General features: G+C 44.8%; 1 protein-coding gene across 2 annotated transcripts in view; it reads left to right on the top strand.

Annotated features, from left to right (window-relative positions):
• C2cd2 (C2 calcium dependent domain containing 2) overlaps window positions 1-25,029 on the top strand; it is a 68,301-nt gene that overhangs the window by 18,197 nt on the left and 25,075 nt on the right. For both annotated transcript variants that reach the window (XM_075961534.1, XM_075961524.1), the window contains exons 3-10: window positions 7,444-7,563; window positions 11,066-11,170; window positions 14,804-14,926; window positions 17,836-17,959; window positions 19,443-19,551; window positions 21,711-21,775; window positions 23,961-24,085; window positions 24,843-25,011. In XM_075961534.1, the coding sequence (XP_075817649.1) occupies window positions 7,444-7,563; window positions 11,066-11,170; window positions 14,804-14,926; window positions 17,836-17,959; window positions 19,443-19,551; window positions 21,711-21,775; window positions 23,961-24,085; window positions 24,843-25,011 (940 nt within the window). The remainder of the gene's footprint in view (window positions 1-7,443; window positions 7,564-11,065; window positions 11,171-14,803; window positions 14,927-17,835; window positions 17,960-19,442; window positions 19,552-21,710; window positions 21,776-23,960; window positions 24,086-24,842; window positions 25,012-25,029) is intronic.

The raw sequence follows: 25,029 nt of genomic DNA, 5'->3' as shown, positions 1-25,029 counted from the left end.
GGAGGGAAGGAAGAGAGAAGAAGGAAGGAAGAAAAGAAGAAAGGAAAAAAAGGAAGGAAGGAAGAGAGGAGGTGAACAACAGGCTTTGGCTGCTTTTTGTTTTTTGTTTTTTTTTTTTTTTTTTTTTTTTTTTGTTGACAGACTGTGTGACAGGATGGTGCCAGTAACCTATGTCTCTCTTCTTCACCCCTGGAAGCTACACTCTTTCATCCAGGAGTACCCTTGACAGATTCTTCCCCAAGCTGCCACCTGCCTACTGTAGCCGCCTTGACCATTCTTCTCCTTGAAAGAACAGCATTTAGTGGGAGGTATAGTTAGCCTTCTCTTCTGAAATGATGGTGCCATTGAGGCTTCTGTGGGACTTTGGCGAGAAAAGATCTCAGGACTCGGGCAGATCTGTGGCTCACTTTATTTTTATCTAGGAAGCCATTCCTGGGAGGCAAGTGCGGGCTTGAAAATAAATACTAGTGACATTTAGCCTTTCAAAAGACACTGCTTTGCTTGGGAGATGTGGCTGCTGGTAAAACGTTTGCCTTTTAAGCATGAGGACTCGAGTTCCATTCCCAGAACTCATATTGTTGTTTTTTGTTTTGTTTTAAATGTTAGACCTGGTGGCATGTGCTTGTAATTCCAGAACTGGGAGGTGGAGACAGGCAGGCCACTGGAGCCACTTTCTGTACAGCCTTGCCTAATGGTTGAGCCCTAAGGCTCAGTGAGAGACCTTGTTTCAAAACAGGAAGTAGAAATCTTTTAATCCCAGCACTCTGGAGGCAGAGGCAGGTGTATCTCTGAGAGTTCAAGGCCAGAATGGTCTACAAGTGTTTTAAGTTTCAAGCCAGTCAAGGATACATAGTGAGACGTTGTCTTTAAAATCAAATCAAAACAAAACAGAAAAACCAGGGTGGGCTGGGAGATGCCTCCGTGGGAAAGTGCCTACCTGCAATCGTGAGGGCCTGAGTTAAAAAACCCAGAACCTCCTTAAAAGTCAGGTGTGGGAGTGTCCATCTGTAACCCAGTGCTGGGGGCAAATGGGCAGACCCTTGGAGTTTGCAGTCTAGAAGAATTGGTGAGCTTCAGGTTCAGTGAGAGATCCTAGCTCAAAAAATTGGTAGAGAAGCAATTGAGAAGGACAGCAAGCATCCACCTCTGGCTTTCACACCTGCATGCGTAGGTTAGCACTTCTGCACACATTCATACACCACACATGCAAGCTTGTATGTGTTTATGCACTGACGTTTCAGAACACGTGCTTGGAACCCAAGCCAGAAGGACCTAAAAACTATACTTAGGTCCACATAATGCCACTGAAAGGCTAACTAGAAAGCATAGTTACCACCTAACTAGAAAGCTCTAGATTCACAACCAGGTCTCTGCTCCTCATAGGCCCTAAAGTAGGTGCCAGCTCTGGGCATTCTGAACCTTTGAGATGGCTGGAAAGTTGTCAGGGTACAGGATCCTGCTTCTTAGGAATTGTTCCTAACGCAAATTCCTAACCAAGCCAAATCAAAACAAGACAAATTAAGAAATTTGGTTTAATGGGAGTCCTGTGCTCGAACACAATCACCAGGAGGAAGGAAAAGGAACCACATGATCCTCTTTTGAGTGTGCACTTAAGTACCCCCAGGGAGGGATCAAGACCTGGCATGCTGGGATTTGGAGTCCAGACCAATACAACGCTCAGGCCTGGGGGCTAGGATAGATGAGAGGGGCTGGGGTCTACTCTCCCAACTTAACACTGCTTACGGCTGTTCAGTTGAGCGGCCTAAAAGTGAAGCCCTCTGTAGTTTGGGGATCACCATTAATATAGGTAAAGAAGATTACCAACTTAAAAATCATTTTGTTGTCCTCCATTTGACAAATGAGGCACTGTGGCTCTCGGGTGGCAGAGGTGGAACCCTGGGGAGGGGTTCAGCCCTCATGGCTCTCTGTCCATTGAGAGCTGTTTGATTTGACTAGCACCTCAGAGTCTTGACGTAAGCCAGGTGTGGTGACCCATGCCTGTTAGCTACTCGGGTGACCAAGGCAAGAGGAGTGTCCTGGGTTTGAGATGAGCCTGAATTACACAGTGAGCTACAAGCCATGCTGAGCACTCTTAATTTTTTTTAAAAGGTCATGATTAAGAGAGGTGTTGTGACATGAACCTGTAATCCCAGCATTTTAGGCTGAGGCAGAAGGATGGAGAGTTCCGTTGCCTGCCTCAGCTGTGTAGAGTTTAGGTTAGCCCGGACTACAGAGTGGAGCCCTGTCTCAAAAAAAAAAAAAAGGTGGGAGGGGGAGAACAAGGCAGTTTTCTGCTCCCACACAACTGATGGTGGGCTCAGAAGGTTTGTTTATGAGCTTTGCGCATACACACTGAAGGCAATAACCAAGGCTAGTGTGTATGGCCGATGGACCACAGTGTGGCTGGGGAAGATCTGAAGAAGCCCCATTAGTAATGTGCTAGCTCTTCCTCTGACAAAAACAACGTCAGGGAAAGAGGGTTTGTGTGTGGTTGTTTGGCATCTGCATTCAGAAAGCAGAGTGGCAAATCTTCTTTTCACGTTGTTCAAGACTCAAGCCAGGGGTCCCTCCTCAATGGGTTTTCCCGCCTCAATTAATTTAAGCATGATATTCCCACGGGCATGCCCAGGGCTAACCTAATTTAAACTATCCCTTACAAGTGTGTGGGAGGGGGTGGAAGAAGCTTGATCCTGTCAAGTTTACATCTGACATTGACCATTACAAGTGGCGTATCATAAGCTTTGAGGTCTTGTGTTCTAGAAGTCCTCAGGTTCCTTGAATTTAGTTATTGGCCTGATTGCTTCCTAGCTTTACCCAAGTGCTAAGATGCTCAGTGTCTCTCAAGGGATGACTGTTGGGTAGCTTTATGTGTCCTTGGAAACCAAAGCTTCTTACGAGGTTTAAAGCACACCTCCCCACCCCAAGCCACAGTGTTCTTAGTACAGTGCTCATGGGCTCGGCGTAGAATGTTCTAGAGCCCCTTGATAGTGGTGCAGCAAGCCCTTTTCTGTTTTATTGTTTTATTTCAAGCAGTAACAGGCACAGGCCCTGGGAACAGTGACATTTCCCTGCGTCACTCATTGGTTCGTGCAGTTTCTCTGCTATCAAAATTTCCAGAAAGGATTGTTTATAGAACATTTATTTTTAACATGAATCAGCAACATTTCTTATCCAAACATTGTTTTGTTTTGTTTTTGTTCCAACCATCTGTGAACTCTGGGAATGGGGAAGACATAACTAGACCCTGTCATTCATCTTTTGAGAGCAGTGTCATAGGAGCGGATGAAAGAAAGGTGAATCCGTTTCTTCCCGAATTGAGAAGCAAGGTGAATTTTTTATTTTAGGTGAACTAGTGCTAGAGCTGTGGACTCAGGACTCTATTCCTAGATTCTGGAAGTTGCCTTAATGGGGCTCAAAGCGCACCAAGGATAGGTTAGAGTATGTGTGTTGTGGGGTAGTGCCAGAAGAGGTCTGTGTTTGGGAGGCCAGAGATGAGAAAAGAAAGGGGGTGGATGGCCTAGCTCTGAACTTTGGGCTCAGGCTGAGCAAAGTATTTATTTTCATAATCTTTCTGCTATGTGTTTTAGATTCTGAGAAATACACCAGAGAATTGAAGAATTTTCTGTCTCCTAATGTGAACCTCAGGGTTAGGGTCAGCCATTCCTTGGGGGAAGGCAGAGGTCTACGCTGTGTCATCTTCAGACTTCCGGTGACTAGATTCTGGGCTGCCTAGCCACGCTATGGTGTAGTACCTAACATGTCCCATTGCTGCAGCCCCTGTATACCTGGCATCTAGCCTTGGTGTGAGCTGGGCATACATGTCTGGAGTCTGACTTAGAAGATCTGCTCCCCCCAAAAAAACCACTGTGATTTTGGTCATAAAATCACCCCTCTGAGGTGACTTATAACATATTAGATTGGGGTTTGGTTTATTGTTGATGTAATTACCTATCTTTCTCTTCTAGAACTTTGTTCTAAAATACAAGTTCATTTTATATTTGAACTCATGTTATAATTCTATTTTCATTAGACTAATTTAATTTTTACAATTACTTAATATGTATGTTTTAAAAATTATTCTAACATTAAAAATAATATGCTAAATTATTTGTATTGGAATAATTTTTATGTCCTGGATAAATCTGTAATATTTTTCGTTATCAATTCATGTTACGTTTTTTGGGTTTTTTTTTTTTTTTTGCTTTTTGAGACTGAGTTTTTCTGTGTAGCCCTGGGTGTCCTGGAACTCGGTCTGTAGACCAGGGTGGCCTTGAACTACTCAGAGATCTGCTGCCTCACGAGTGCTGGTTTTACAGGTGTGTGTCACCACACCCAGCTAATTTTTATATTTTTTTAACTTTTAATAACCTATGACTTATTTTCCTTTTTAACTTTTTGTTTATTCTTTGTATCTTTCACATCGTGCATCTTGATCCCTTTCATTTCCCTGTCCCTTTGTATCCACCCTCTACCCTTGCAACCCCCACCTATAATACAATAAAATAAAATTTAAGAGAACAAAAGGGAAAATCAGTCTCATCATGGAAGCTGTAGTGTGCCACAGTGAGTTACACAGTAAATATCCACACATCTTTACTTGCAAAGTGTGTATTTACAAAGAGTCATTGGTCGGATTCAAGGCTTCTGGTTTCTACTACGCTATCGATGCTGGACCCTCACTAGGACTCTTCTTGGATATCCTGTTGTTGCCCTGTGTCATGGAAATCCTGCAGCTTTGGGTCTGCAGAACTGGCCCCTTCATGTACTCCAGTATATCATAGATGGGTTGGGTGTTGGGTGGGCCAACTCATAATCCTGGTTCTGGGCCTGGGTGGTTGCAGGATTGGTCAGCCTACCATCTCACTACCAAGGTGAGCTCTCCAGCATTGTTCTGGCTAGTTTACCCCTTGCAGTGTTGAGCAAAGGGCAGAGCCAATTTTGCCTTCATGCCCTCAGGATCGACTTCCACACTTACACCATCAAGGCCAACTCGACTGTGTTGTCCAGGTGAGGTGCGCGGCCACTCTCCTGAGTGCTGCAGCTGTTGAGGAGGAAGGTCAGCTCTGCACTCTTACGACCTCAGAGACAGCTCCTCCACCTGCCATAGGTGGTGAAGGGTGTGGGCTCATCTCTCCTCTGTCCAACCATCATATGGCAGATAAGGGGCAAGCCCAGATCTTTCATGCTCATGTTCTCAGACAACTCATCGTACACACCACACACACACACACACACACACCACACACATACAGACACACACAACACACTACACACACACATACACACACCACACACACACATATGCACACACACACCACACACACACACCACACACATACACACACACCACACCACACACACATACACACACACACACACACATATACACACACACACACCACACACACACACCACACACACACACACCACACACACACACACACATCACACACACACACACATACACACACACCACACACACATACACACACACCACACACCACACACATACACACACATCACACACACACATACACACACCACACACACACACACACCACACACACACACACCACACACCACACACACCACACACCACACACACCACACACATACACACACACCACACACACATATGCACACATCACACACACACACATACACACACACCACACACACATACACACACACCACACACCACACACACACACACACACAACACACACACATACACACACACACACACTCATAAAGGTCAGCTTTGCTGTGCAGCCCAGACAGGGTTCAGGACCCACTTGTTGTAGTGTTGCAGCTGGTAAACGGGAGGGTCAGCTCTCTTGCCAGCTGGAAGCAGTAGGGGTAAGGGGGGAGGGCATTTTTCCCTCACCCCCACCACTGCACCACTACACACAGAAGGAGGTGTACCAGCTCTGATCCTCTCACACCCTCAGGTCTCTACAGGGTCAGCTCTCCTACTGTGCCTAGGTGAGGTGCAGGACCCTCTCTCCTGAGTGCTTTAGCCAGTGAGGGGTGGGACCAGTTCCCCCTAGTGTTACTGCCAGTGAGGGTGCAGAGCAAACTGGGTTCAGCCCTATCTTCTCGGCCTTCAGTGGTATTAGGAGCCATGGACTTCAACACCGACTGTGGCTGTATCAGGGCCATGAACCCAGACATGGGACCCAGCAGCTGTCAAGGCTCAGACAACACACCAGCCTATTCCTCATTGCTTCTGTCTCTTCAGATATTCCTCTGTCCACAGGACATAACCATTCTGTCTCTTTCTCCCATTTCATATTGTACATTTATTCACCATCCGCCAGGCACCACAAGGTGCCAAGTGGGCCTGAATTTTCTTTTCTGAGCCTGAGGCAGACTGCCCTGTCGTGGCGCTGGGCAGGACCATGCTTCCTCTTTGGAGCCCAGGGCAATCTACTATGTTCCTGCTTGTGGGTCTTTTTGTCCCACTCAGTTCACCATCAATTTATTTTCTTTTAAAGGCTTACTTTTAGCAAAAGACAGCAAGTGGCTTTTCTCTACATGAGGGTAGAAATGTCTAGGGCTTAACAAAATAAGTTCATTTATTATTTGTGTGTGGTATGTGTGTTCGTATTGGGAGAGTATGGTGTGTTTGTGTGTCTGTGGTGTGTGTGTGTGTGTGTGTGTATGTAGGTCAGAGGCAACTTGATGTGTTTTATCTAAAGTTGTTATATTACCAATAAAGACTTGAGAGTCAAATATTGGGATAAAAACCTGATAGATAAAAAAAAGTAGCAGAGGAGTGACCAGCTGACCTTCTCTCTACATTTCCCAGATTCATGAAATCACTAAGTCCCTCTCTTCTCCTTCCATTGCATCTTCTGTATCCATATTTCTGGGTTCTCTATGTCTAATTCCAGTCTGCCAGTTGCTGGGTCTGTCGCCTGATTCAAGGTTAACTTTATTAACCCAGTCTCGGGGTGTCACAGTGTGATCAAATAACCTGCAACAGCAACCTGTAGATGTTGGTTCTCTGCCTACACCATGTCAGTCCTGGGTATGGAACTCATTGTTAGGCCTGGTGGTAAGTGCCTTCACATGGCGCCCCATCTCACTGGCCCTGTCTAGGGAATTTGAAAGCAGTCAGTGTGAAAAAATATGTAATGGAGATTTTTTTAAAGAAAAAAAACACCCCTTCATTATATATATGGAAAAATCATGACAATTAGATTTAATCAGGAAAGAATTTGGCTCTTGAGATGCCATCAGGAATCGAGCATCTGAGACAGTATCTGTTTGTTTTTTCATGGTATAAAAGATGTGAATCTGAATATTTATCTGAGGTTGAGACTCAAAATTCTTTCTTTGATCACATAGAAAGTCTAGATTATTCAGTGAAATGAAGGTGTCCATGGTAACCATTGTCCTTGCTGTCTCCTGAAGACTCTTTGTCCCTTGTCTCTCTAGATGGTGATCTGTCATGTGGTGGGAGAGACCCTTCAGTTCCTGGTCAGTGCAGGGCCTGCCTCCCCCACCAGTTCAGAATGCCAGCTGTATGACGTCCGGCTTTCCCCATTTCATTTAAAGGTAAGGCTGTGTAGAGGCCATCGGTCACAGGTAATCCGTGGTAGATATAACCTTGTGTTCCCTGCCATAGGAGGGACACAGGGAGAATTCGTCCATGCTGAGTTACAGAGTTCTGAATCTCATGGTGTTATTAATTATGAATTAGGTCACCCATTATCTTAAACTCACCATGAATATGACTCAGAACAGCACAATACACTGTAGTAAGGTCTGTACCCAGCATGGATGATGACTCCCCAAGCTATGTAGATGGAGAGCCCTGTTGAAGGAGCTGCGGGCTGCGTTCCTGCCACCCAGCTCCCGGCCACCTGCTAGCTTATGCTCCCAAATAATTACACAGAAACTGTATTCTTTTAAACACTGCTTGGCCCATTATGTCTAGCCTCTTCTTGGCTAACTCTCTTGACTAACCCATCATTAGTAATCTGTGTAGCTCCAGTCTTACCAGGAAAGATTCAGCATGTCTGACCTGGCGGCTTGCTCCATCGCATCTGCCCTGGAGAGCAGAAGCATGGTGTCTGAGCTCACTTCCTCTTCCTCCCAGCATTCTGTTCTGTTTACTCCACCCACCTATGTTCTAACCTATCAGGCCAAGTGGTTTCTTTATTAATTAACCAATGACCTTCCTCCATCAGAGCCCCTTCTCTAATTCCTCTCAGCCTATACACTCGCTGAGGCCATGTGGAATTAGGACAGAATTGTGTAAAACTGCTTTGGAGAAGTAAGTAGATTCTGGGTGAGGGTCCTGTGACCCACCCTGCCTCTCCAAGCCCAGCTTTGATGATCCTTTGTAAGCAGATACAGATGATCTGATGAAAATGGTGGCAGTTTGACTCTGAAGATAGCCTTCTTCAGTAGGGTCCTTGAGGGTTATAGGACTGTGGCGTCATGCTCTTGTTGGCTATATATTAATTGTTAAGAGCTCATATACCACCTCACTCTGCATGGTCATTGTGCCTTATACGGCTTCAGCTCAGTCACCATGGGTGTAGTTCCCAAACCATACCTATTGTCCCGTTCTCCTGCCAGCCACCTGGAGACATAAGCTGTTCTCACCATCTTAAAGTCCAGCCCTTACCACACCTACCAAGTCCCCTTTACTATGCCTGGTCCTATATCTGAGGCTGTCCAGGATGAAGGTCTTTCCCATCTTTCCATGATTCTGCCCCATCTACATGAGTAGGACTATTCAAAACAGCAGACCAGTTGAGGCTTCCAGAGTGGCTTGGGTGAGAGGGGTACCATTATATATGGTACTCCATATATAATCCCAGGGACATGTGGACACGGGTACCGCCCATGGCCAGCACTGAAGACAGGGTGCCCTAGGTCACTTCGCTCCCTCCACTCTCGTATGCCTTGATAACAGAAAGAGAAGCACAGAGCACAGTGAGTTCCTTATTTAAATAAGGCTGCACAGTGTCAGTGACACTTGGCCTGGGCAGAGGAGAGGCTGGAAAGGAGTTTGGGGGGTGGGGAGGTCTTCACATCCATTCTGAAAGAACATTTTAGACTGAACATTTTAGGCAGAAGCCGAGTCACTGTCTTTAAGAACGTGACTAAAGAAACACACACAGGGGCTGGAATGGTGGCTCAGTAGTTAAAATCACATGCTGTTCTTGCAGATGACCTGGGTTTGATTTCCAGCATCCTCATGGTAGCTTACAATCTTCCCATAACTCCAGGTCCAGTGGCATGTCACCTCTTCTAGCCTCCAGGGGCTCCAGGCATGCACACAGTACACGTACATACACATAGGCACCTCATATACATTATCTGCATTATGTTTCTATCGGTGTAATGACCACAACTAGAAGCAGCTTGGGAAGGGGAGGGTTCATTCTAGCTTACAATTCTCAGGTCTGAAAAAGGATTTTTCCATCTCGTGGCAACAAGCCAAGGAATTTATAAGAAAATGTCCTACTTGTTCTTTGTATAACCAAACTCCACTACCTGCAGGAAGTAACCCAAAGGGTACTCAAAGAAATGAAAATTGGAAAATAGATGTGTTTCATTTTGCAGAGTTTGGAAAATTAGAATGTGTATACCATACCATAGGTACATATTCAGGGTTTCAATGGAAAACTGCTTTGAGTTCTGAAGCAGCTGGTTCTTTATTATACATTTATTAGAAGTTATGGCCATCATTTATAATCAGGTGTCTGTTATCTGCTATTGTTCCCTCCTCAGCAGTCAAACAATTCAAGGATAACAAATACCTGTACAAATTAAGACTGAGCAATGCTCCAACATATGTCCCTAGTAAAAAGAAACAGTTTTTTGCATATTACAACATAAAGCATATTACAGGTATATTACACAACCCTACAGGACAAGCAATTATAGAAAGATCTAATTGCAGTCTAAAAGATATGCTTAATAAACAGAAAGGACTGATAAAGATTCCCACTGATAGATTATACAATACTTTATTGACTTTAAATTTTTTAATGGTAATAAGAAAGGAATGACAGGTGGGCTGTGGTGGCATACACCTTTAATCCCAGGAGGCAGAGGCAGGATCTCTGTGAGTTCAAGGCCAGCCTGGTCTACAAGAGCTAGTTCCAGGACAGGATCCAAAGCTACAGAAAAACTCTGTCTTTAAAAAAAAAGAAAGAAAGAAAGGAAAAGAAAAGAAAAAAGGAACAACAGCTGAGGAGAAGAGACATTAAATAATGGAAAAAATTCTGAATTAAATCAGTCTATATACTTCAAAGATGTGTTGACTTCGAATGGAAACCAGGATATGTGTTATATTGGGGAATGGGTTTTGCTTTTGTTTCCACAGGAAAAGAAAAGCTATGGATATCATCAAAATTTATAAAGATTCCATCTCAACTAATGTATAAGACTTAACACATGACTTTCATTTGATCAATATAACCTGCAAAAAGGAAACTCCCCAAAGTTAGGGTTAGGATGGGGTTTTGTTTTTGTCTTTCCAGAAAATAAAGGCATCCAACTAAGGAATCACACTCCATCACAGAGGAGGTCAGGGCAGGAGCTGATGCAGAGGCCATGGAGGGGTCCTGCTTACTGGCTTGCTCCCCATGGCTTTCTTGGCCTGCTTTCTCATACAACCTAGGGCTACCTAACCAGGAGGGGTAGCACTGCCCACAATGAACTTTGCTCTCCCACCTCAATCATTAATCAAAACCCCCACAGACTTGTAGTCTAATCTGATGGAGGCATTTCAAAGTATGTCTAAGTTTGGGTTAAGTTGACAAAAATCAACCAGCACATACATAGAATAAAAATAAATCTTAAAAAATGAATACACAGAGAGCATCAGTACACATATACACAGCATATACATAGAATATGCATGCATGCCTTGTACAGACACAACACACAGTGCACACATGCAACATGCACACACATATAACACATATGCATAAAATATGCATGAACAGGCATAGATGCACGCATGTATGAGCTTATTAAGGCTCAGGTGATGAGCTCAGCTACCCAATAACTGTTTCTCCGTGGTTTGTTCTCATAGATAGAATTCCACATGGAAGAGAAGAGAGAAGACATTCAGATCAGATGGTCATTCACCCATGTGCCAGAAACAGCCATCAAGATCCAGCCCCAGACCCCAGGGGAGGTCAGTCCGTAAGTTTTTGTCGTTTTTTTCCACTGGTTTACGGATGCATGGCTAGCTCTAAGGTGGGTAGCCCCTGCTAGTCATTTTCCTCATGCTGGCGTAGGCCACAAGAGACAGGGCGCTGTAGGGGACGGCTTTGATGGAGAGAACACTTTCCTTTCCCCTTTCTGGGGCCTCAGTGTGCAAGCTGCCATGAGTGTGTGCAAAAAAACCCAACTTTTCTTTTCTGGACAGGGAGTTCTTCCTGTGCCTTTCACAAAATTCCCTTGTAGTTCTGCTCTGTTTCAACTAGATCAGCTACTGAGGCCTCCCCACAGTAGAGATCTGTGAGCTTTGTAGTGTGTCTCCAGCAAGAGACTCATCTTTTCCTCCTTTCATCTCTCTTTGTCTTTTCTCTCCATTTTTTTCTGGTGCTAGGAATGGAGCCCAGGGCCCTGAACGTGCTTGTTAGTGTTCTACCCCAGACCTGCCAATATTTTAGCCTTCATATTTTGACATAGATGTGTGCAGTGTGAGGGTTAAGGTTTGGTTGGTTTGGCTTTGGTTTGGTTTTAGCTGGTAAGTTTCACACACACGCACGCACACATACACACACATACACAAATTCTGACCGAGGCAATTAACTAATATTAGATTGGTAACACAGCCATGGGGTGTGACTCAAGGAATCTTGAATACAGAATGGTCTCCTTCTCAGCAGAAGAGACTGAACGTGTCAGGGCTTGTCTGTGTGGAATGAAAGTCTGGACAAATGATGTCATTGTTTGAGAGAAGCAAAGAGCAGAAGGAAGGAGAAAGAGAGAATGAATTGGGTGGGGCAGCCCTTGCTTCTCTTTCCTTCTGCTGCTTGCTTCTTTCTGATGATGGCATAATTTATGCAGGCCTGCAGTGCACACAGGGAAGCTCAGCCATGTTGAATTTCTCAATGCAAAGAAGGGCACAATTCTGTGTGATTCCTTGAGTCATTTTTCACCATGAGTAGCTGTGTTACCAATCTGACTGACTTGTCTCAATGTTCAGGTATAGGAGATCCCTATCTCTGTTGTTTTGTATATTTATTTTATTTTTTTATATAATTTATTTTTATGTGTGTGGGTTTTGCCTGCATGTGTGTCTGTGTATGATGTGTGTGCAGTGCTTACAGAGGCCGGAAGAGGTGACTGAATCTCCAGGGATTGAAGTTAGACAAGGTTGTGAGCTATTATGTATATGCTGGGAATCAAACTCAAATGGATGCTCCCTTCCATTTGGCCTTAATGATAACGTGCACAAAAGTGACTTGTGTCATTTTATGAAGATGATCTCATTCATTCCTCCTCCTGAAGTCAACCAGCAGCATGCTGTCTACACTGTATAACTCCCTGTTCCTCATCCTCTAGGCACCCACAGATTCCCCTGTGGAGCATTCTGGGGACCACTTTGTGGCTCAGTTGCAGACCCACAGCTCACTAATGAATGAGTACAGCACTGGGGATGGGGAGAGGCTATTGAAAGGAAGTTGTGCTGGCCACTGTTCTTGAACCTGTTAGATAATACCTGCCATCAGGCAGAGTTCCTGTCTACTGAGTAAGAAGCAATTGTCGAGGTCAGACAGAGAAGTAAGAGCCCATCCTGAGGCACAACCATACTGTGTGGTATTATTCAGCCAGAAATGGGGTGACTTGCTGGTGCACGCTGTCTCCTGACTAGCTTTGCAAATGATAAAAGAAGCCTGATGCAGGAGACATAAGTGTCAGTATCACGACACGTCTCATCCAGAAAAGGCAATCCACAAAGAAGGAAAGGTGGATGCCAGGAGTTAGGGATGTGACTCCTGATAGGATGGAGTTGGGATTCATCTTTAGGAAGTAGTAAGAAGGTTGAGAACATATTTAGTAGTGGGTGCTTAGTACTGTGTGTGTACGAAGGAGCAGTGAAAGGTACATTTAAATAGTTATTCTATATCATGTGACTTTTATTTAACTTAAAAATGAAGGCTAGGCTATCAAGGAACCATTGAGGGGATAGGTGATGGCCTCCTGGTTCAAAGCACAGACCCTTAACCGTTTTAGCCAGTGGGATTTGATTCTTGGCTCTTCTGTTTATGGACTGTATGGCTCTGTGAGTGTTAATTGACTTTTCTATGTCTTCATCTCTTATCTGTGAAGTGGAGGGAATGTAATGTGAAGATTAAACCAGCTAATACATGTGTATATGGGAGGCCTAATATTGGCAAAAACCCTGGTCTCTATCCCTAATACTGAAAAATAAAATAAAATCCAAAACCTGTGCACTAAAAACATTTATAGTAGTGGTTCTCAACCTTCCTAATGCTATGACCCTTTAATACAGTTCCTCGTGGTGTGGTGACCCCAAGCATAAAATTATTCTGTTGCTACTTCATAATTATAAATTACTTCATAATTTTACTGCTGTTATAAATCATAATATAAATGTCTGATATGCAGAATCTCTGATATGGACCCCTGTGAAGGGTCCATTCAACTCCAAAGGGGTCACCACCCACAGTTAAGAACCTCTGATTTATAGAACTCTGCTGCACAGAACCATGCACACATGAATGGGTGCCATACCCTCTCCAGTACCAAGCTAGGAATGGTGCAGGATGAGTCCCAGGAAGGTTGTTGTGGTCCCTTCATAGGCTTCACATGGGGTACTTTCACCTTGACATCTTGAATATGGGAGCTATCTGAGCTGCAGAATGGTGACAGTTAAATCTTGATTATATGTTTGTTTGTTTGTTTTTCAAGCAGGGTTTCTCTGTGTAGCCCTGGCTGCCCTGGAACTTGCTCAGTAGACCAAGCTGGGCAGGAACTCAGAAATCCACTTGCCTCTGTCTCCTAAGTGCTGGGACTAAAGGTATGCACCACCACCACCCAGCTAAATCTTGATTCTTAAATTGATGGGATCTACAATCACCGTGAAAACAGACTTCCAGACAACTCATTGAGGGAGTTTTAAAGTTAGATTAATTGAGGTGGAAGAGCCACCTGAATGTGGCAACATTATCTCGTAGGCTGGGGTCTCAGAATGAATAAAAAAGAGGAAGCAAATTGAGCACCAGCATTTATCTTTCTCTGCTTCCTGATATTCTCTATGATCAACTGCTTCACATTCCTGCCACCTCACCTTCCCTGTCATGAAAGACAGTGCCTTACATCTCTGAGCCAAAATGAACCTTTTCTTCCTTAAGTTGCTTTTGTCAAAGCAACAAACCAGGTACAGCTGATAGATCCAACAGTTGGAAGCAGTGTGCTTATTGCTGTGTGGTGTCTGAGATCTGGAGTCTTTGCACACCTTGTCTGGTCCTAAACCCTGACTCTCTGCCTTCCATCAAGTTCTTGGCTAGACTGTGCTTCTCTGCAGCTCAGGGGCCTCTTCAACATCACACAGTTGTTAGCACAATTGGTTCATTATGATCCGAGGTTCCCTTTCCTTACTGGCTGTGCTCCTGGAGGCTGCTGCTGTTCCTAGCCTGTCATGGGCTAGCAGGACAGTTGCAGTCCCAGTGATAAGAGCCAGCATAGCCCTCACACCAAGGTTGCTTAATGTAGTCTGATGTTGTAACATCTGGCGTGCCTGTTAGGTACCTGCATCTGGCGTGCAATGATCTGATGGCCTTTCCCTCTCCAGAAGCAGGTGCTTGAGGTAAACGTGCTTTCCGAAGCCCTTGCAGATCTTCTGAAGTACCTAGTTGGTGTTGCCTCTCCATCTGTGTTTCTGAGCACCAAGCCTTCACGGGCCAAAGAAGCTCAGGTAAGGCCAGATCCCAGGACACAGGTGATTCTGACTTGTGTTTCCAGTGCTTTCACTTCTCACAGTGGGGCTGACACTGCACAGGCAGATATTGTCCATGGTATTAGATCAGAGCCCCATGGTGAGAGAGGTCGCCAGGCTACTCATGGGTGTTCTTCTCATGAGGCTATGGTCCCCTACATTCATCAGGCACTGATGGTAGCGTTTGGTACTAAATTCTAGGTGACTAGGGTCACGGGGATATGAGAAGTCATCTTTACTTTCCTTTGCTTGCAAGGTAGCAGGAACAGCTCAGCTAGCAGATGAAAACACAGGGGGTTATAAACTTCCCTCAGGGCCTCTCAGAGGGATAAGATATAAGGTGACTCCCAAATACTGGAGTCAGTCATACATCCACAGAGGTTGGAGCAAGCCCCAGCTACTGCATCTCCCAGTAAATCTGTTAACGGTAGATTCTTGAAAAGCAGAGGCGATTTGTGACCATAAATTTATATAAATTGGAGACAGTTCACAAAACAGTATTGTATTTTCATAATCTACAGATTGAAAAAAAGGACCTATGCTATTAAATCCAGTCACATTCCAAAATGAAGTTGTCCAATTTAATTAAGTACTATACCCATGACAAACCTTTCCAGAGAAATTAAGCACTTGGGCGTGGGGGTGAGAGGGACTTACAAGATATATTATGGTGTTGTGACTGATACATACACGGTGTGATTCCAGCCCGTATCTGAAGCCTTGAACACCAGGAGAGTTGATGGTTTGGCCTCAGTCCAGACTGACCATAGGCTCAGAGCTCAAACCCAGGAAGACCAGTGTTTCTGTTTGATTCTAAGAGCAGAAAAAGACCATGGCCTGGCTGAGGTGTTTGGAAGAAGGAATTCCTTCTCATTTGAGGGTTGCTCATTTTTCTACTCAGGCCTCAACTGATGGGATGAAGCCCACCCTATTAGGGATAGCCATCTACTTTACTCCGTCTGCCTGAGAAACGTTGATCTCTCAGGCTACAGCTTACTTTGAAGAGTGCTTGCCTAGCATGCAGCATGCATGGAGTCCTGGATTTGCTTTCTAAGACCATATACATTGGGCATGGTGGCAAATACCTATAATACCAGAGGCCAAAGGATCAGAAGTTCAAAGTTATCCTCCAATCTGGGTGACACCATACCCTATCTCAGGAAAATAAAAATCTGTCCTGAACATTGAACTCATCTCAAGCCACCATCACAGAAACACTCAGAATGGTGTGTAACTGAGTAGCTGGGTATTTATGGCCCAGAAGTGGAACCCTCATAGCTTAGTGGTTAAAGCACTTTTGTGCCAGTATGGAGACTGGAATTTGGATCCCTAGAACCCAAAGTAAATGCCAGGTGGACTTGGTGGTCTTCCTGTAATTCTAGCATCAGAAGGCAGAGATCAGGGGATCCTGGAGCAAGCCGGCTGACTGGACTAGCTGCATTGGTAAGCTTTGTGTTCAGCAAAGAGACCCTGCCTCAGTAAATAAGGTGGAGAGTGATTAAGGATTACACCTGCTGACAACCACAGGCTTCCATTTGCATAGACATATCCATGTTCACCCACACACATGTAAAAACTCATGTATACATGTACACATACACAATAATGAAAGAAAAATGTAGCCACACACATACAACTGACAAACTATTAAATCTCCATCCTATCCCAGTGCTTTAGGGAAGTTTACAGTCCTTCCTGGCCTCTGGTTCAGAACAATGTTTGTTGGGTGTTACCATGAGTGTCTCCGGAGATGTTAGGAAGCATCCCCCAAGAAGTAGCTCAAGTCCAGTCAGCAACCAGGATGGCTTTAACTGTCCAGCATCTCTCAGAGAACCTTAGGTTCTTGAGATAAATTTAAGAGCCCCTGTGAGCACCATCATGGCAGTAGTGCCTGGTGCCCTTCTGAGAATGCAATAAGACTGTACCTGCCTCTATACCCTCACTTGTGCGATGTCAGAGGTTCATAGGTGTTCTTCCTAGAACGGTGGGCTCTGCCTGGAGGCAAGAGGTGATCACAGACTGATGGCCATTCATATCTACATATTGTCTTGTCAAGCACTGCAGCGTGAAGGCCAATTCACTACCCCACCTGGGTCTAAGCATGGAACCATGTGCTGGCTAGTCTTCACTGTCCTTGGAAGTAGATGACAAAGCAGAATTTGAACAGGGACATCACTTTCTGAAGGGTTCTTCAGTAGGGATAAGAAAAGGCTCACCATGGGGCTGGAGAGATGGCTCAGTGTTTGAGCTCTTGACTGCTCTTTCAGAGGTCCTGAGTTCAATTCCCAGCAACATGGTGGCTAACAACCATCTATAATGGGATATGACCCACTCCTTTGATGTGCATAAAAACAAAGCACACATATACACAAATAAGTAAATCTGTTAGAATGGAAGGAAGGAAGGACGGAAGGAAGAAAAAGGCTCACTTCAGAAGCAACAGAACCTTCTCATAAGATAGGACCGTCAATTCTAAGGTGATCCTGGCTGTCAGATCCCCTGTTCTAGTATCCCTGAAGACGCTGGTGTCAAAGATATCACCCATATAGAAGCTAGTGCCCCTGGCTGTCCTATTTCCTTATAAAAGTCAGTGCCCATCATGGGAATTTATTTAGCCGATAGTCTTTAGGGTACTGGCCCATTAGGGCGTGATCTGAGGTACTGTGTGTGGACAGAAAGCATGCTTGCTGTCTTGGGTAGTGGTTGGAGTTCTCTTCACAGCTTCCAATGCAGAGGACCATGACTCTCTACCCTTGTTGTGAGTTCTTCCCCAAATAAATATTTGTTGTCCTTTATTCCGGGCTCTCGCGGACTTCCCTAATTATGCCTACATTATGGAGCCTGGCCCCTCATATCTTCACAACTCTTACCCTGCTTTCTTCCTACAGACCCTACAGTGCACTTCCTCCACTGCTCAGGAACCCTGCCCTCCCAAACCTCCAAGGGCTCATGAACTAAAACTGCAGGTGAAGAATATCCGAGTCTCCCTGCTAACCCACCCTGGTGCTTCAGGTGGGTGCTGATGCCACCAGGGCTTCATGGGGCTTCCCACTGCTGTGGGAGGGACCTTCCTTGGCTTGGGCTGGTGAATCCTTGTATGGCAACCTGGTTGGGTCTGCAGTATGCCTTCCTTGGCAGACATACAGTGAAAACCTTGGTCTTTTGGCTAATGGGCTTGGGGTCCAGATTCCACAAACTGTAACCCCTTAACATGGTAAGCAACTGTGTTTTTCTGCGCATACCCAAAGACTTTTTGGGAAAGATTCTAAATGTTCCAAATGCAGAGAAAGGGCAGATGCTTGAAACAGTGGCAAGGCTAGTAACAGAATCTGACCATTACACAGGCTATACATGCCACGACCTGTCATACTGCACCCCGTAAGTATGCAGATGTTATAATCTAATCTCATCTCAAGAAAGCTAGTCTTGGCTTTCTTTTTTTTTAAAATGAGCCAATAAATTCATGTAGAATACCTCCTAAAAAGTGGGGTATGAGGGTGGCTGATGGGGGATCAGAGGACTTAGGCTCACTGCTGCCCCTGGTGTTGCTGATGGGAGGAAGACAGCTGTGAGCCCTGGCTCTTCGCAGTGGTCACTGAGCCACCCTCCCCAAGCTTAGCAGTCTGACGCAGGATATGGCCGTCCCGTTGCAGCTTGATGTTGATGAGAATAGAAGTACGGGGTTCGGGTCATTGTCTAAGAATGTTAGGAATTCTTGTTACTATTAGCAAAGGTTCGCCTTCTCAGTTTACAAGGCACAAAGAAACTTCTTTTGAGTTGTCTCTACAGGTACTTGCATGTTGCCTTTCACACCTGTATCAGCTACCAGCCAGGGGTGGGAGTCCCAACTTTGGGGTGCACATGCTATGAAACCAGATCCCATTCCCTATCCACACTGACATGCCCACATATGGAAATGGATCTGAGTCTTCCCTTGCACAGGAGACTGTGAAAGTTACCCTGACCTGATGCACTGTAGTAGTTACTAACCATCGAAGACCTCAGGACTGATCTGTAAAGGAAACCTTTTCTCAGAGCAGGAACAGCTGTGAGATGTCACAGTGCCTATACCAAGTACCCCAGAAGAGCTTTGGGTTAGAGGAGGAATGAAAACACCTGCTTGTTGTAAGTGAGACATGGGTTGTCTGTGAGATGTGGCCCCAGTTGAAGCTTAGGACCGGCTATCCTGGAGGCAGGTTGTTAGTCTCAGCACATTGGCATGCTGCTTCTGGGTGAGACTCCATACCTGAGAGCCCTGCAGGCTGTCAGAGTTGATCGACTGCTGGAAGGAAGCAGTGCATTGGAGTCAGTCCAGGGCTGTTACCACCAAGGTATTGCCCAAGCTTTGAGAGTGTATAATGGCAAGTGAAAGAAAGGTCTCGTAGTTGTTGGAAAACAGATCCTTGTCAGTTAATTTACTATTCCTTGTGTGGGTAAGCAAAGACAATGCATTAAAAAATAAAAGCTAATACAGCCTTGCTTCATCTCATCACAGGCAGCATTAGCCACGTGTGTGTGGCCCAGCTGAACGAGCCTGCACAGCAGTTCATCAGCACCCTAGTGAGAAACACTACAGACCTCTCTTGGGAGGAGGAATTGACCTTGTGAGTACAGCCTGCATCCTCATGGGCCTGGTAGCAACAGCTAGGTCTGCTCAAGATGGACAGATCCTGGAGTCCTTGCGTAGTACTAGTTATACTAAAGATTAATTCAATGAAAGCAAGCCCTGAGTGTTTGAAAGACAGCCAGCCCTGTGTCCAACATGAACTTCTCTTTAAAGTCAGTTCTGGGCATCACCTTTCTCCTCATTCCCTGTTATGATGAAGGGCCTATTATGGGAATCCCTGCTTCCCTTAGCAGTCAGTCATACAGAGTGGAAGGAAATCTCCAACTAATCCCAATATCTGGTGGGAAAAATAGAAAAAAGACACGCAAAACCACTTAAAAAATCACAATGTAAAGATCCTAACTAATACATGCCATCACATAGGATCCAGAATACATTAAATATTAAAATACATATTTTTGGAAGCTGTGGCTCTGGTCAAGGGCATTGGCTGCTCTTGCAAAGGGTTTGGGTTTGGTTCATAGTAACCATATGGCAGCTCATAACCATTCCAGGTGATGGATGCCCTCTTCTGGTCTCTGCAGGAGCCAAGCATGCATGTGGTATACATACTTGCAGGCAAAACATTTGAACACATAAATAAATCTAAAAAAAAAGTTTGACTAGCCATTCTAGCATAAATAAATTAATTAATAAATCCAAGCCAGATTTGGTAGTACACGTTTTCAATCCTAGTACCTGGGAAGTAGAGGTAGGCAGATCTCTTGAGTTCAATGTCAGCTTGGTTTACATACTAAGTTTCAGGACAGCCAGAGCTAAGTAGAGAGCCTGCCTCAAATTAGATAGATAGATAGATAGATAGATAGATAGATAGATAGATAGATAGATAGATAGATCGATCGATCTACTTGAGTTTGCACCAGAAATATAAAGGTGGCTTGATGTAAGAAAATCTGTCGAGTCGGGCGGTGGTGGCGCAAGCCTTTAATCCCAGCACTCGGAAGGCAGAGGCTGGCGCACGCCTTTAATCCCAGCACTCGGAAGGCAGAGGCAGGCGGATCTCTCTGGGAGTTCAAGGCCAGCCTGGTCTACAAGAGCTAGTTCCTGGACTGGCACCAAAGCTACAGAGAAACCCTGTCTCAAAAAACCAAAAAAAAAAAAAAGAAAAAAGAAAAAAAAGAAAAAGAAAAGAAATTCTGTCAATAACTTCCACTTTGTCACTAGATAGATCACAGGAAGAAGTAAACGTCCTGCCTTTACATCTTCCCCAAAGAGAGTTAGCAGAGTTTAATACTGGTTCCCAGTTTTGAAACACGGATCCTTCTGTAATAGGAGTTTAAAATCTCCCGGTGAATGATCAGTTTCAGGAGCAGACCACTGGCATCAGGGCAGGGATGATCTAAAAGAACTGGTTAATGCACTTAAGGAAATGACAGAAGAGATGGCAGATCTTGGAGAGGAGGACAGTGAGTAAAGACACTGCTGCCAAGCCTGACACCCTGAGTTCAATTCTCGGGACCCACTTGGTAGAGAGAACCAACTCTAACTAGCTGTGCTCTGACATCCAACTGTGTGAGGATGTTAATCTCGGTTTGTTTTCTAGAAACAACAACTCTAGTTTTAAATTCTATTTTTATAGTCCTCAATCTGTAAGGACTTGGCTGAATAAAATTCCTTAAGGCCAAGGCAACTGAGCATAAGCATCTGTCAAAAATGAAGTTGTTCTGCAGTCTGTGAAAATCACCTAAAGCTATTAAAGGTGATGGTGAAAATAGCATGGGAACAGGAATACTCCATGTATCTCAAGTAAAACGCATCTTAGACAGGAGGAGGGAGGCTTGTTGGATATTCTGTGTTCTGTGCTCAGTTAATTATACATAGGTGTTGTTTTTAAATGGTTACAATGACATCTGACTTTTAATTTAATTTAATAAAAATTAACCTAATGAAATCAAGGTCTCCATGGCTGATGTATTAGTTTGTCTAATATACGTCTTGTCGTAAAGGGTCTTCCATGGATCCCCTCTGAAAGGCCAATCCCTGGATACATCAGTGGCTATTTATGAACTGTCAGGCTGCTGCCTTTTAGGACTGATAACTTTGTGTTCCTTTGCATAATTAAAAATATACATTGGAGGGGCCCAACCTGGTAGCGTTGAGCTTTGAAGTGTTCACAGGACTTTGTTCTTTCCACAGTGAACTGAACGCCAAATCTAAGGAGCTGCTCTTGCAGATCTCAGAGAATGGGTGCTCTCCAGAAGGTGGGTGGAGGATGCTCCAGACTAGCGCCCTGACCTGGACTCTGGAACAGGGAGGGGAGAAACTGCAAAGGAGGTAGCCCCTCAGCTGAATCACAGGTCTCCCAATGAAATGTTTGGTACACAAACGTCAATAATGGCTTTCATTTTGGGGACTTGCTTGTCTGGTTTTTAAATTTTTTTCCTTTGTTTTTGTGTATAAGAGTGTTTTGTGCCAGGCGGTGGTGGCGCACGTCTTTAATCCCAGCACTTGGGAGGCAGAGGCAGGCGGATCTCTGTGAGTTCGAGGCCAGCCTGGTCTAGAAGAGCTAGTTCCAGGACACGAACCAAAAAGCTATGGAGAAACCCTGTCTCGAAAATCAAAAAAAAAAAAAAAGAGTGTTTTGCCTGCGTGTATGTCTGTGCACTGTGTGCATGTAGTACCTTCAGAGGTCATAAGAAGGTGCTAGATCCTCCAAGACCAAAGTTTCAGATGGTTGTGAGCTGCCACATGGTGCCTAGGAACTGAATTTAGGTCTTCTAGAAGAGCAGCCAGTGCTCTTAGTACTGAGTCATCTCTTGTGTCCCTGTTTCTTCAAATTTAGAATCTTTCTTTAATAATTTTTAGATCAGAGGAGCAATTTTCCTTCAATTTTAAATTAAAAAAAGTAGTAACAAGCCAGGCAGTGGTGGCCACACCTTTAATCCCAGCACCCAGGAGGCAGAGGCAGAGGCAGGTGGATTTCTGTGACTTTGAGGCTAGCCTGGTCTACAGATCTAGTCCAGAACAGCCAGGGCTACACAGAGAAACCCTGTCTCAAAAAAACAAACAAAAAAAAAATGAAAAGAAAAAAACTGAAACAAACTTTCCAACATAGCCATGGCAGCCCTTTCCTAATACCTCTCTCTATAAGTTTCAGCTGATGTTTCCCTACAGAATGAGCCCCTTGGGCTTAATTTAAAGTATACACATGATTCAGACACAGGAAAGCAACAATTGAGGGTAAAGTCACCAACATAAACATGGGCGTGAGTGTGCACTTTGGTATACATTGGTAGTGCCAATGTTTGTCAGATTCTTCTGTTTTTACATTTAGTGCTGTGTCTGTATAGGTCAGAGGACAACTTTCAGGAGGAGTTAGTTCTCTCCTTCCCATCTTGTGGGTCTTAGAAATCAAGCTTAGTTTATCAGGCATGGTGACAAGTACCTTTACCTGATGAGCCATCTCACTGGCTCTTAAATTAGTTTTTCTTTTTGTGGTGCTGGGCTTTAAGCATGCTAGGTAAATGTTGTACTACTGAGTTACATTCTCGGACCTCTTGGGTGTTTTAAAAGCCATGTATACATTAAAATTGGGAAGGAAGAGACCATTGACTTATCTAGCTGTGCCATCGAGTTTCTTTGTTATCTTCTGAAGGGAAGCTGGAAGACAGGTGACTGACCAGGTGATCCTGCCCTAGTTACCTTCAAGAGGTCTGTGCAAGCCTCTTTGAGTCTGCCATCTTTAGATGCCTGCAGACGTAGTAAGAAAAACCTTCTTTAAGTGAATATATGAGACACCCTGCATTAGGCTGCCATGGGCTTCTCATCCTTCCTGGTTCATGCTCCTGGTGGCTTAACCCCCTCCATTCCTGGTTAGCCTGATGGAGCCCCCGAAAGCTCTGTGCAGCTTTACAGATGCCGTGCAGAGTGTGCCCATGCAGCTCGTGTTTATATTCTCGTTCTGAATGTTTGCCCTGTTGCCCATAATCTTAATGTTCAGTTAGCTATTGCACACCATCTGTCTCCCTTTTCCTCCTTTCTCACCCTGTCTCTCCCCCTTTCTTACTCTTGCTTTTCACACGCAGGCACATATTTGAGAATAGGTCACTGTGGTTATGACCCCGACCCCTCCATCTCCCATATATGCTTTGCCCAGGGCATTCAGTAGCTTCTTCATTTTTGTTGATGCCCTTCCCCCTCCCATACCCCACTGTCCCACTGTCTGCTTCCCTGTTCCTGTCAGTGGTTCAGGGATGTTGATGCAGCTCCACACTCTGTGTGGTTTAGATATTGCTCTGCCAAACGTGGCAGAAGTTTCCCTGGATTTCCTGCAGCCTCTTTTTATTTGGTAACACTTGATTGACACTGTGTAGTGGAGCTAACAGACATCCCTTAGGGTGTATGACTGGAAACATCACCATTGCTCCTTTTTGTCTTCCACTCTAGGTCTGCTGGGAACAACAACCATTCACCTAGACTTATTTAGGAAGCAGCCTAATGGCCCACAGACGTTCAGACTGGTCAGTGGGACGGAGCCTGACAGCTTGGTGTTAGGTTCAGTCACCGCAGAGGTATGATAACATGTTCTGCTACAGTCCTGTCTCCTGCCTGCCTCAGCTCGGACTTCCATCTGACATGCTAAGCTCACCCAGGAAGCCCTCTTCTCGGCACGGCCTTCAGGCTCAGGTGGACACATCTTGCCACAACTGGCTTAAGCTGGCAACTGTAGGAGATGACCTTTCCTAGTGTCATTTCAGCTAACCCGGCTGCTTTCCTTTTAAAAATTCCTCTTCTGAGTCATGCTTAGACTTTGATGAGTTTGAGCTTTGCTCTCCTGAGTCTTTGTCAGTCTGGGTTGATAAAACAAACAAACAAAAAACCCTAAGGAATATAGGTGAAGTAGCGGAAACCAGTGCACCACTGTTAAGTCAACTTGTTGCTGTCATCTTCAGAATCTGTCCATCTCTGCAGGTTCAAGTTGCAGCATGCACCAGCCAATCTGAAAATATTTAGCAACAACAACAACAACAAAAGACCATTCAAACTGCATCATATTGAAGATGTACAGACATTTTTTTCTTATCACAATCCCATGGGCAGTACAGAAAAATAGCTAGTCCCTTGCATTTGTATCATATTTAGTATGAGAAGTCCTATAGAAATCATTAATACACCAGGAAAGGAAATGGCTATTCTGTGCTCTCATGACACCATGTTCTGTGAGGGGCTCATTTGTGGGTGTGGATCCAGTGAGTGTGGGAAGCAACTGTCCACGGAAGCCTTGGCTCTACTGTGTTTCAAAATGAATTTCTTTTTCATTTGCCACAGTTTTCTTACATAGAACCTGGTGAGCCGAAGTGCTGGCCCACTCCTGTTTCTGCTGCAAAGATAGAAAAGGACCGTACGGTGATGCCATGTGGGACTGTGGTCACCACTGTCACTGCTGTGAAGACCAAGCCTCGCTTTGACACTGGGAGGGCGTCCCCTCTGAGCTCAGGTGAGACCCCAGAGTGCA

The sequence above is a fragment of the Microtus pennsylvanicus genome, chromosome 1 (genome assembly GCF_037038515.1).
Source record: "Microtus pennsylvanicus isolate mMicPen1 chromosome 1, mMicPen1.hap1, whole genome shotgun sequence".
Taxonomy (NCBI): Eukaryota; Metazoa; Chordata; class Mammalia; order Rodentia; family Cricetidae; genus Microtus; species Microtus pennsylvanicus.
The sequence above is the reverse complement of the archived record's forward strand: the minus strand, read 5'-3'. Positions and strand labels throughout refer to the sequence as shown.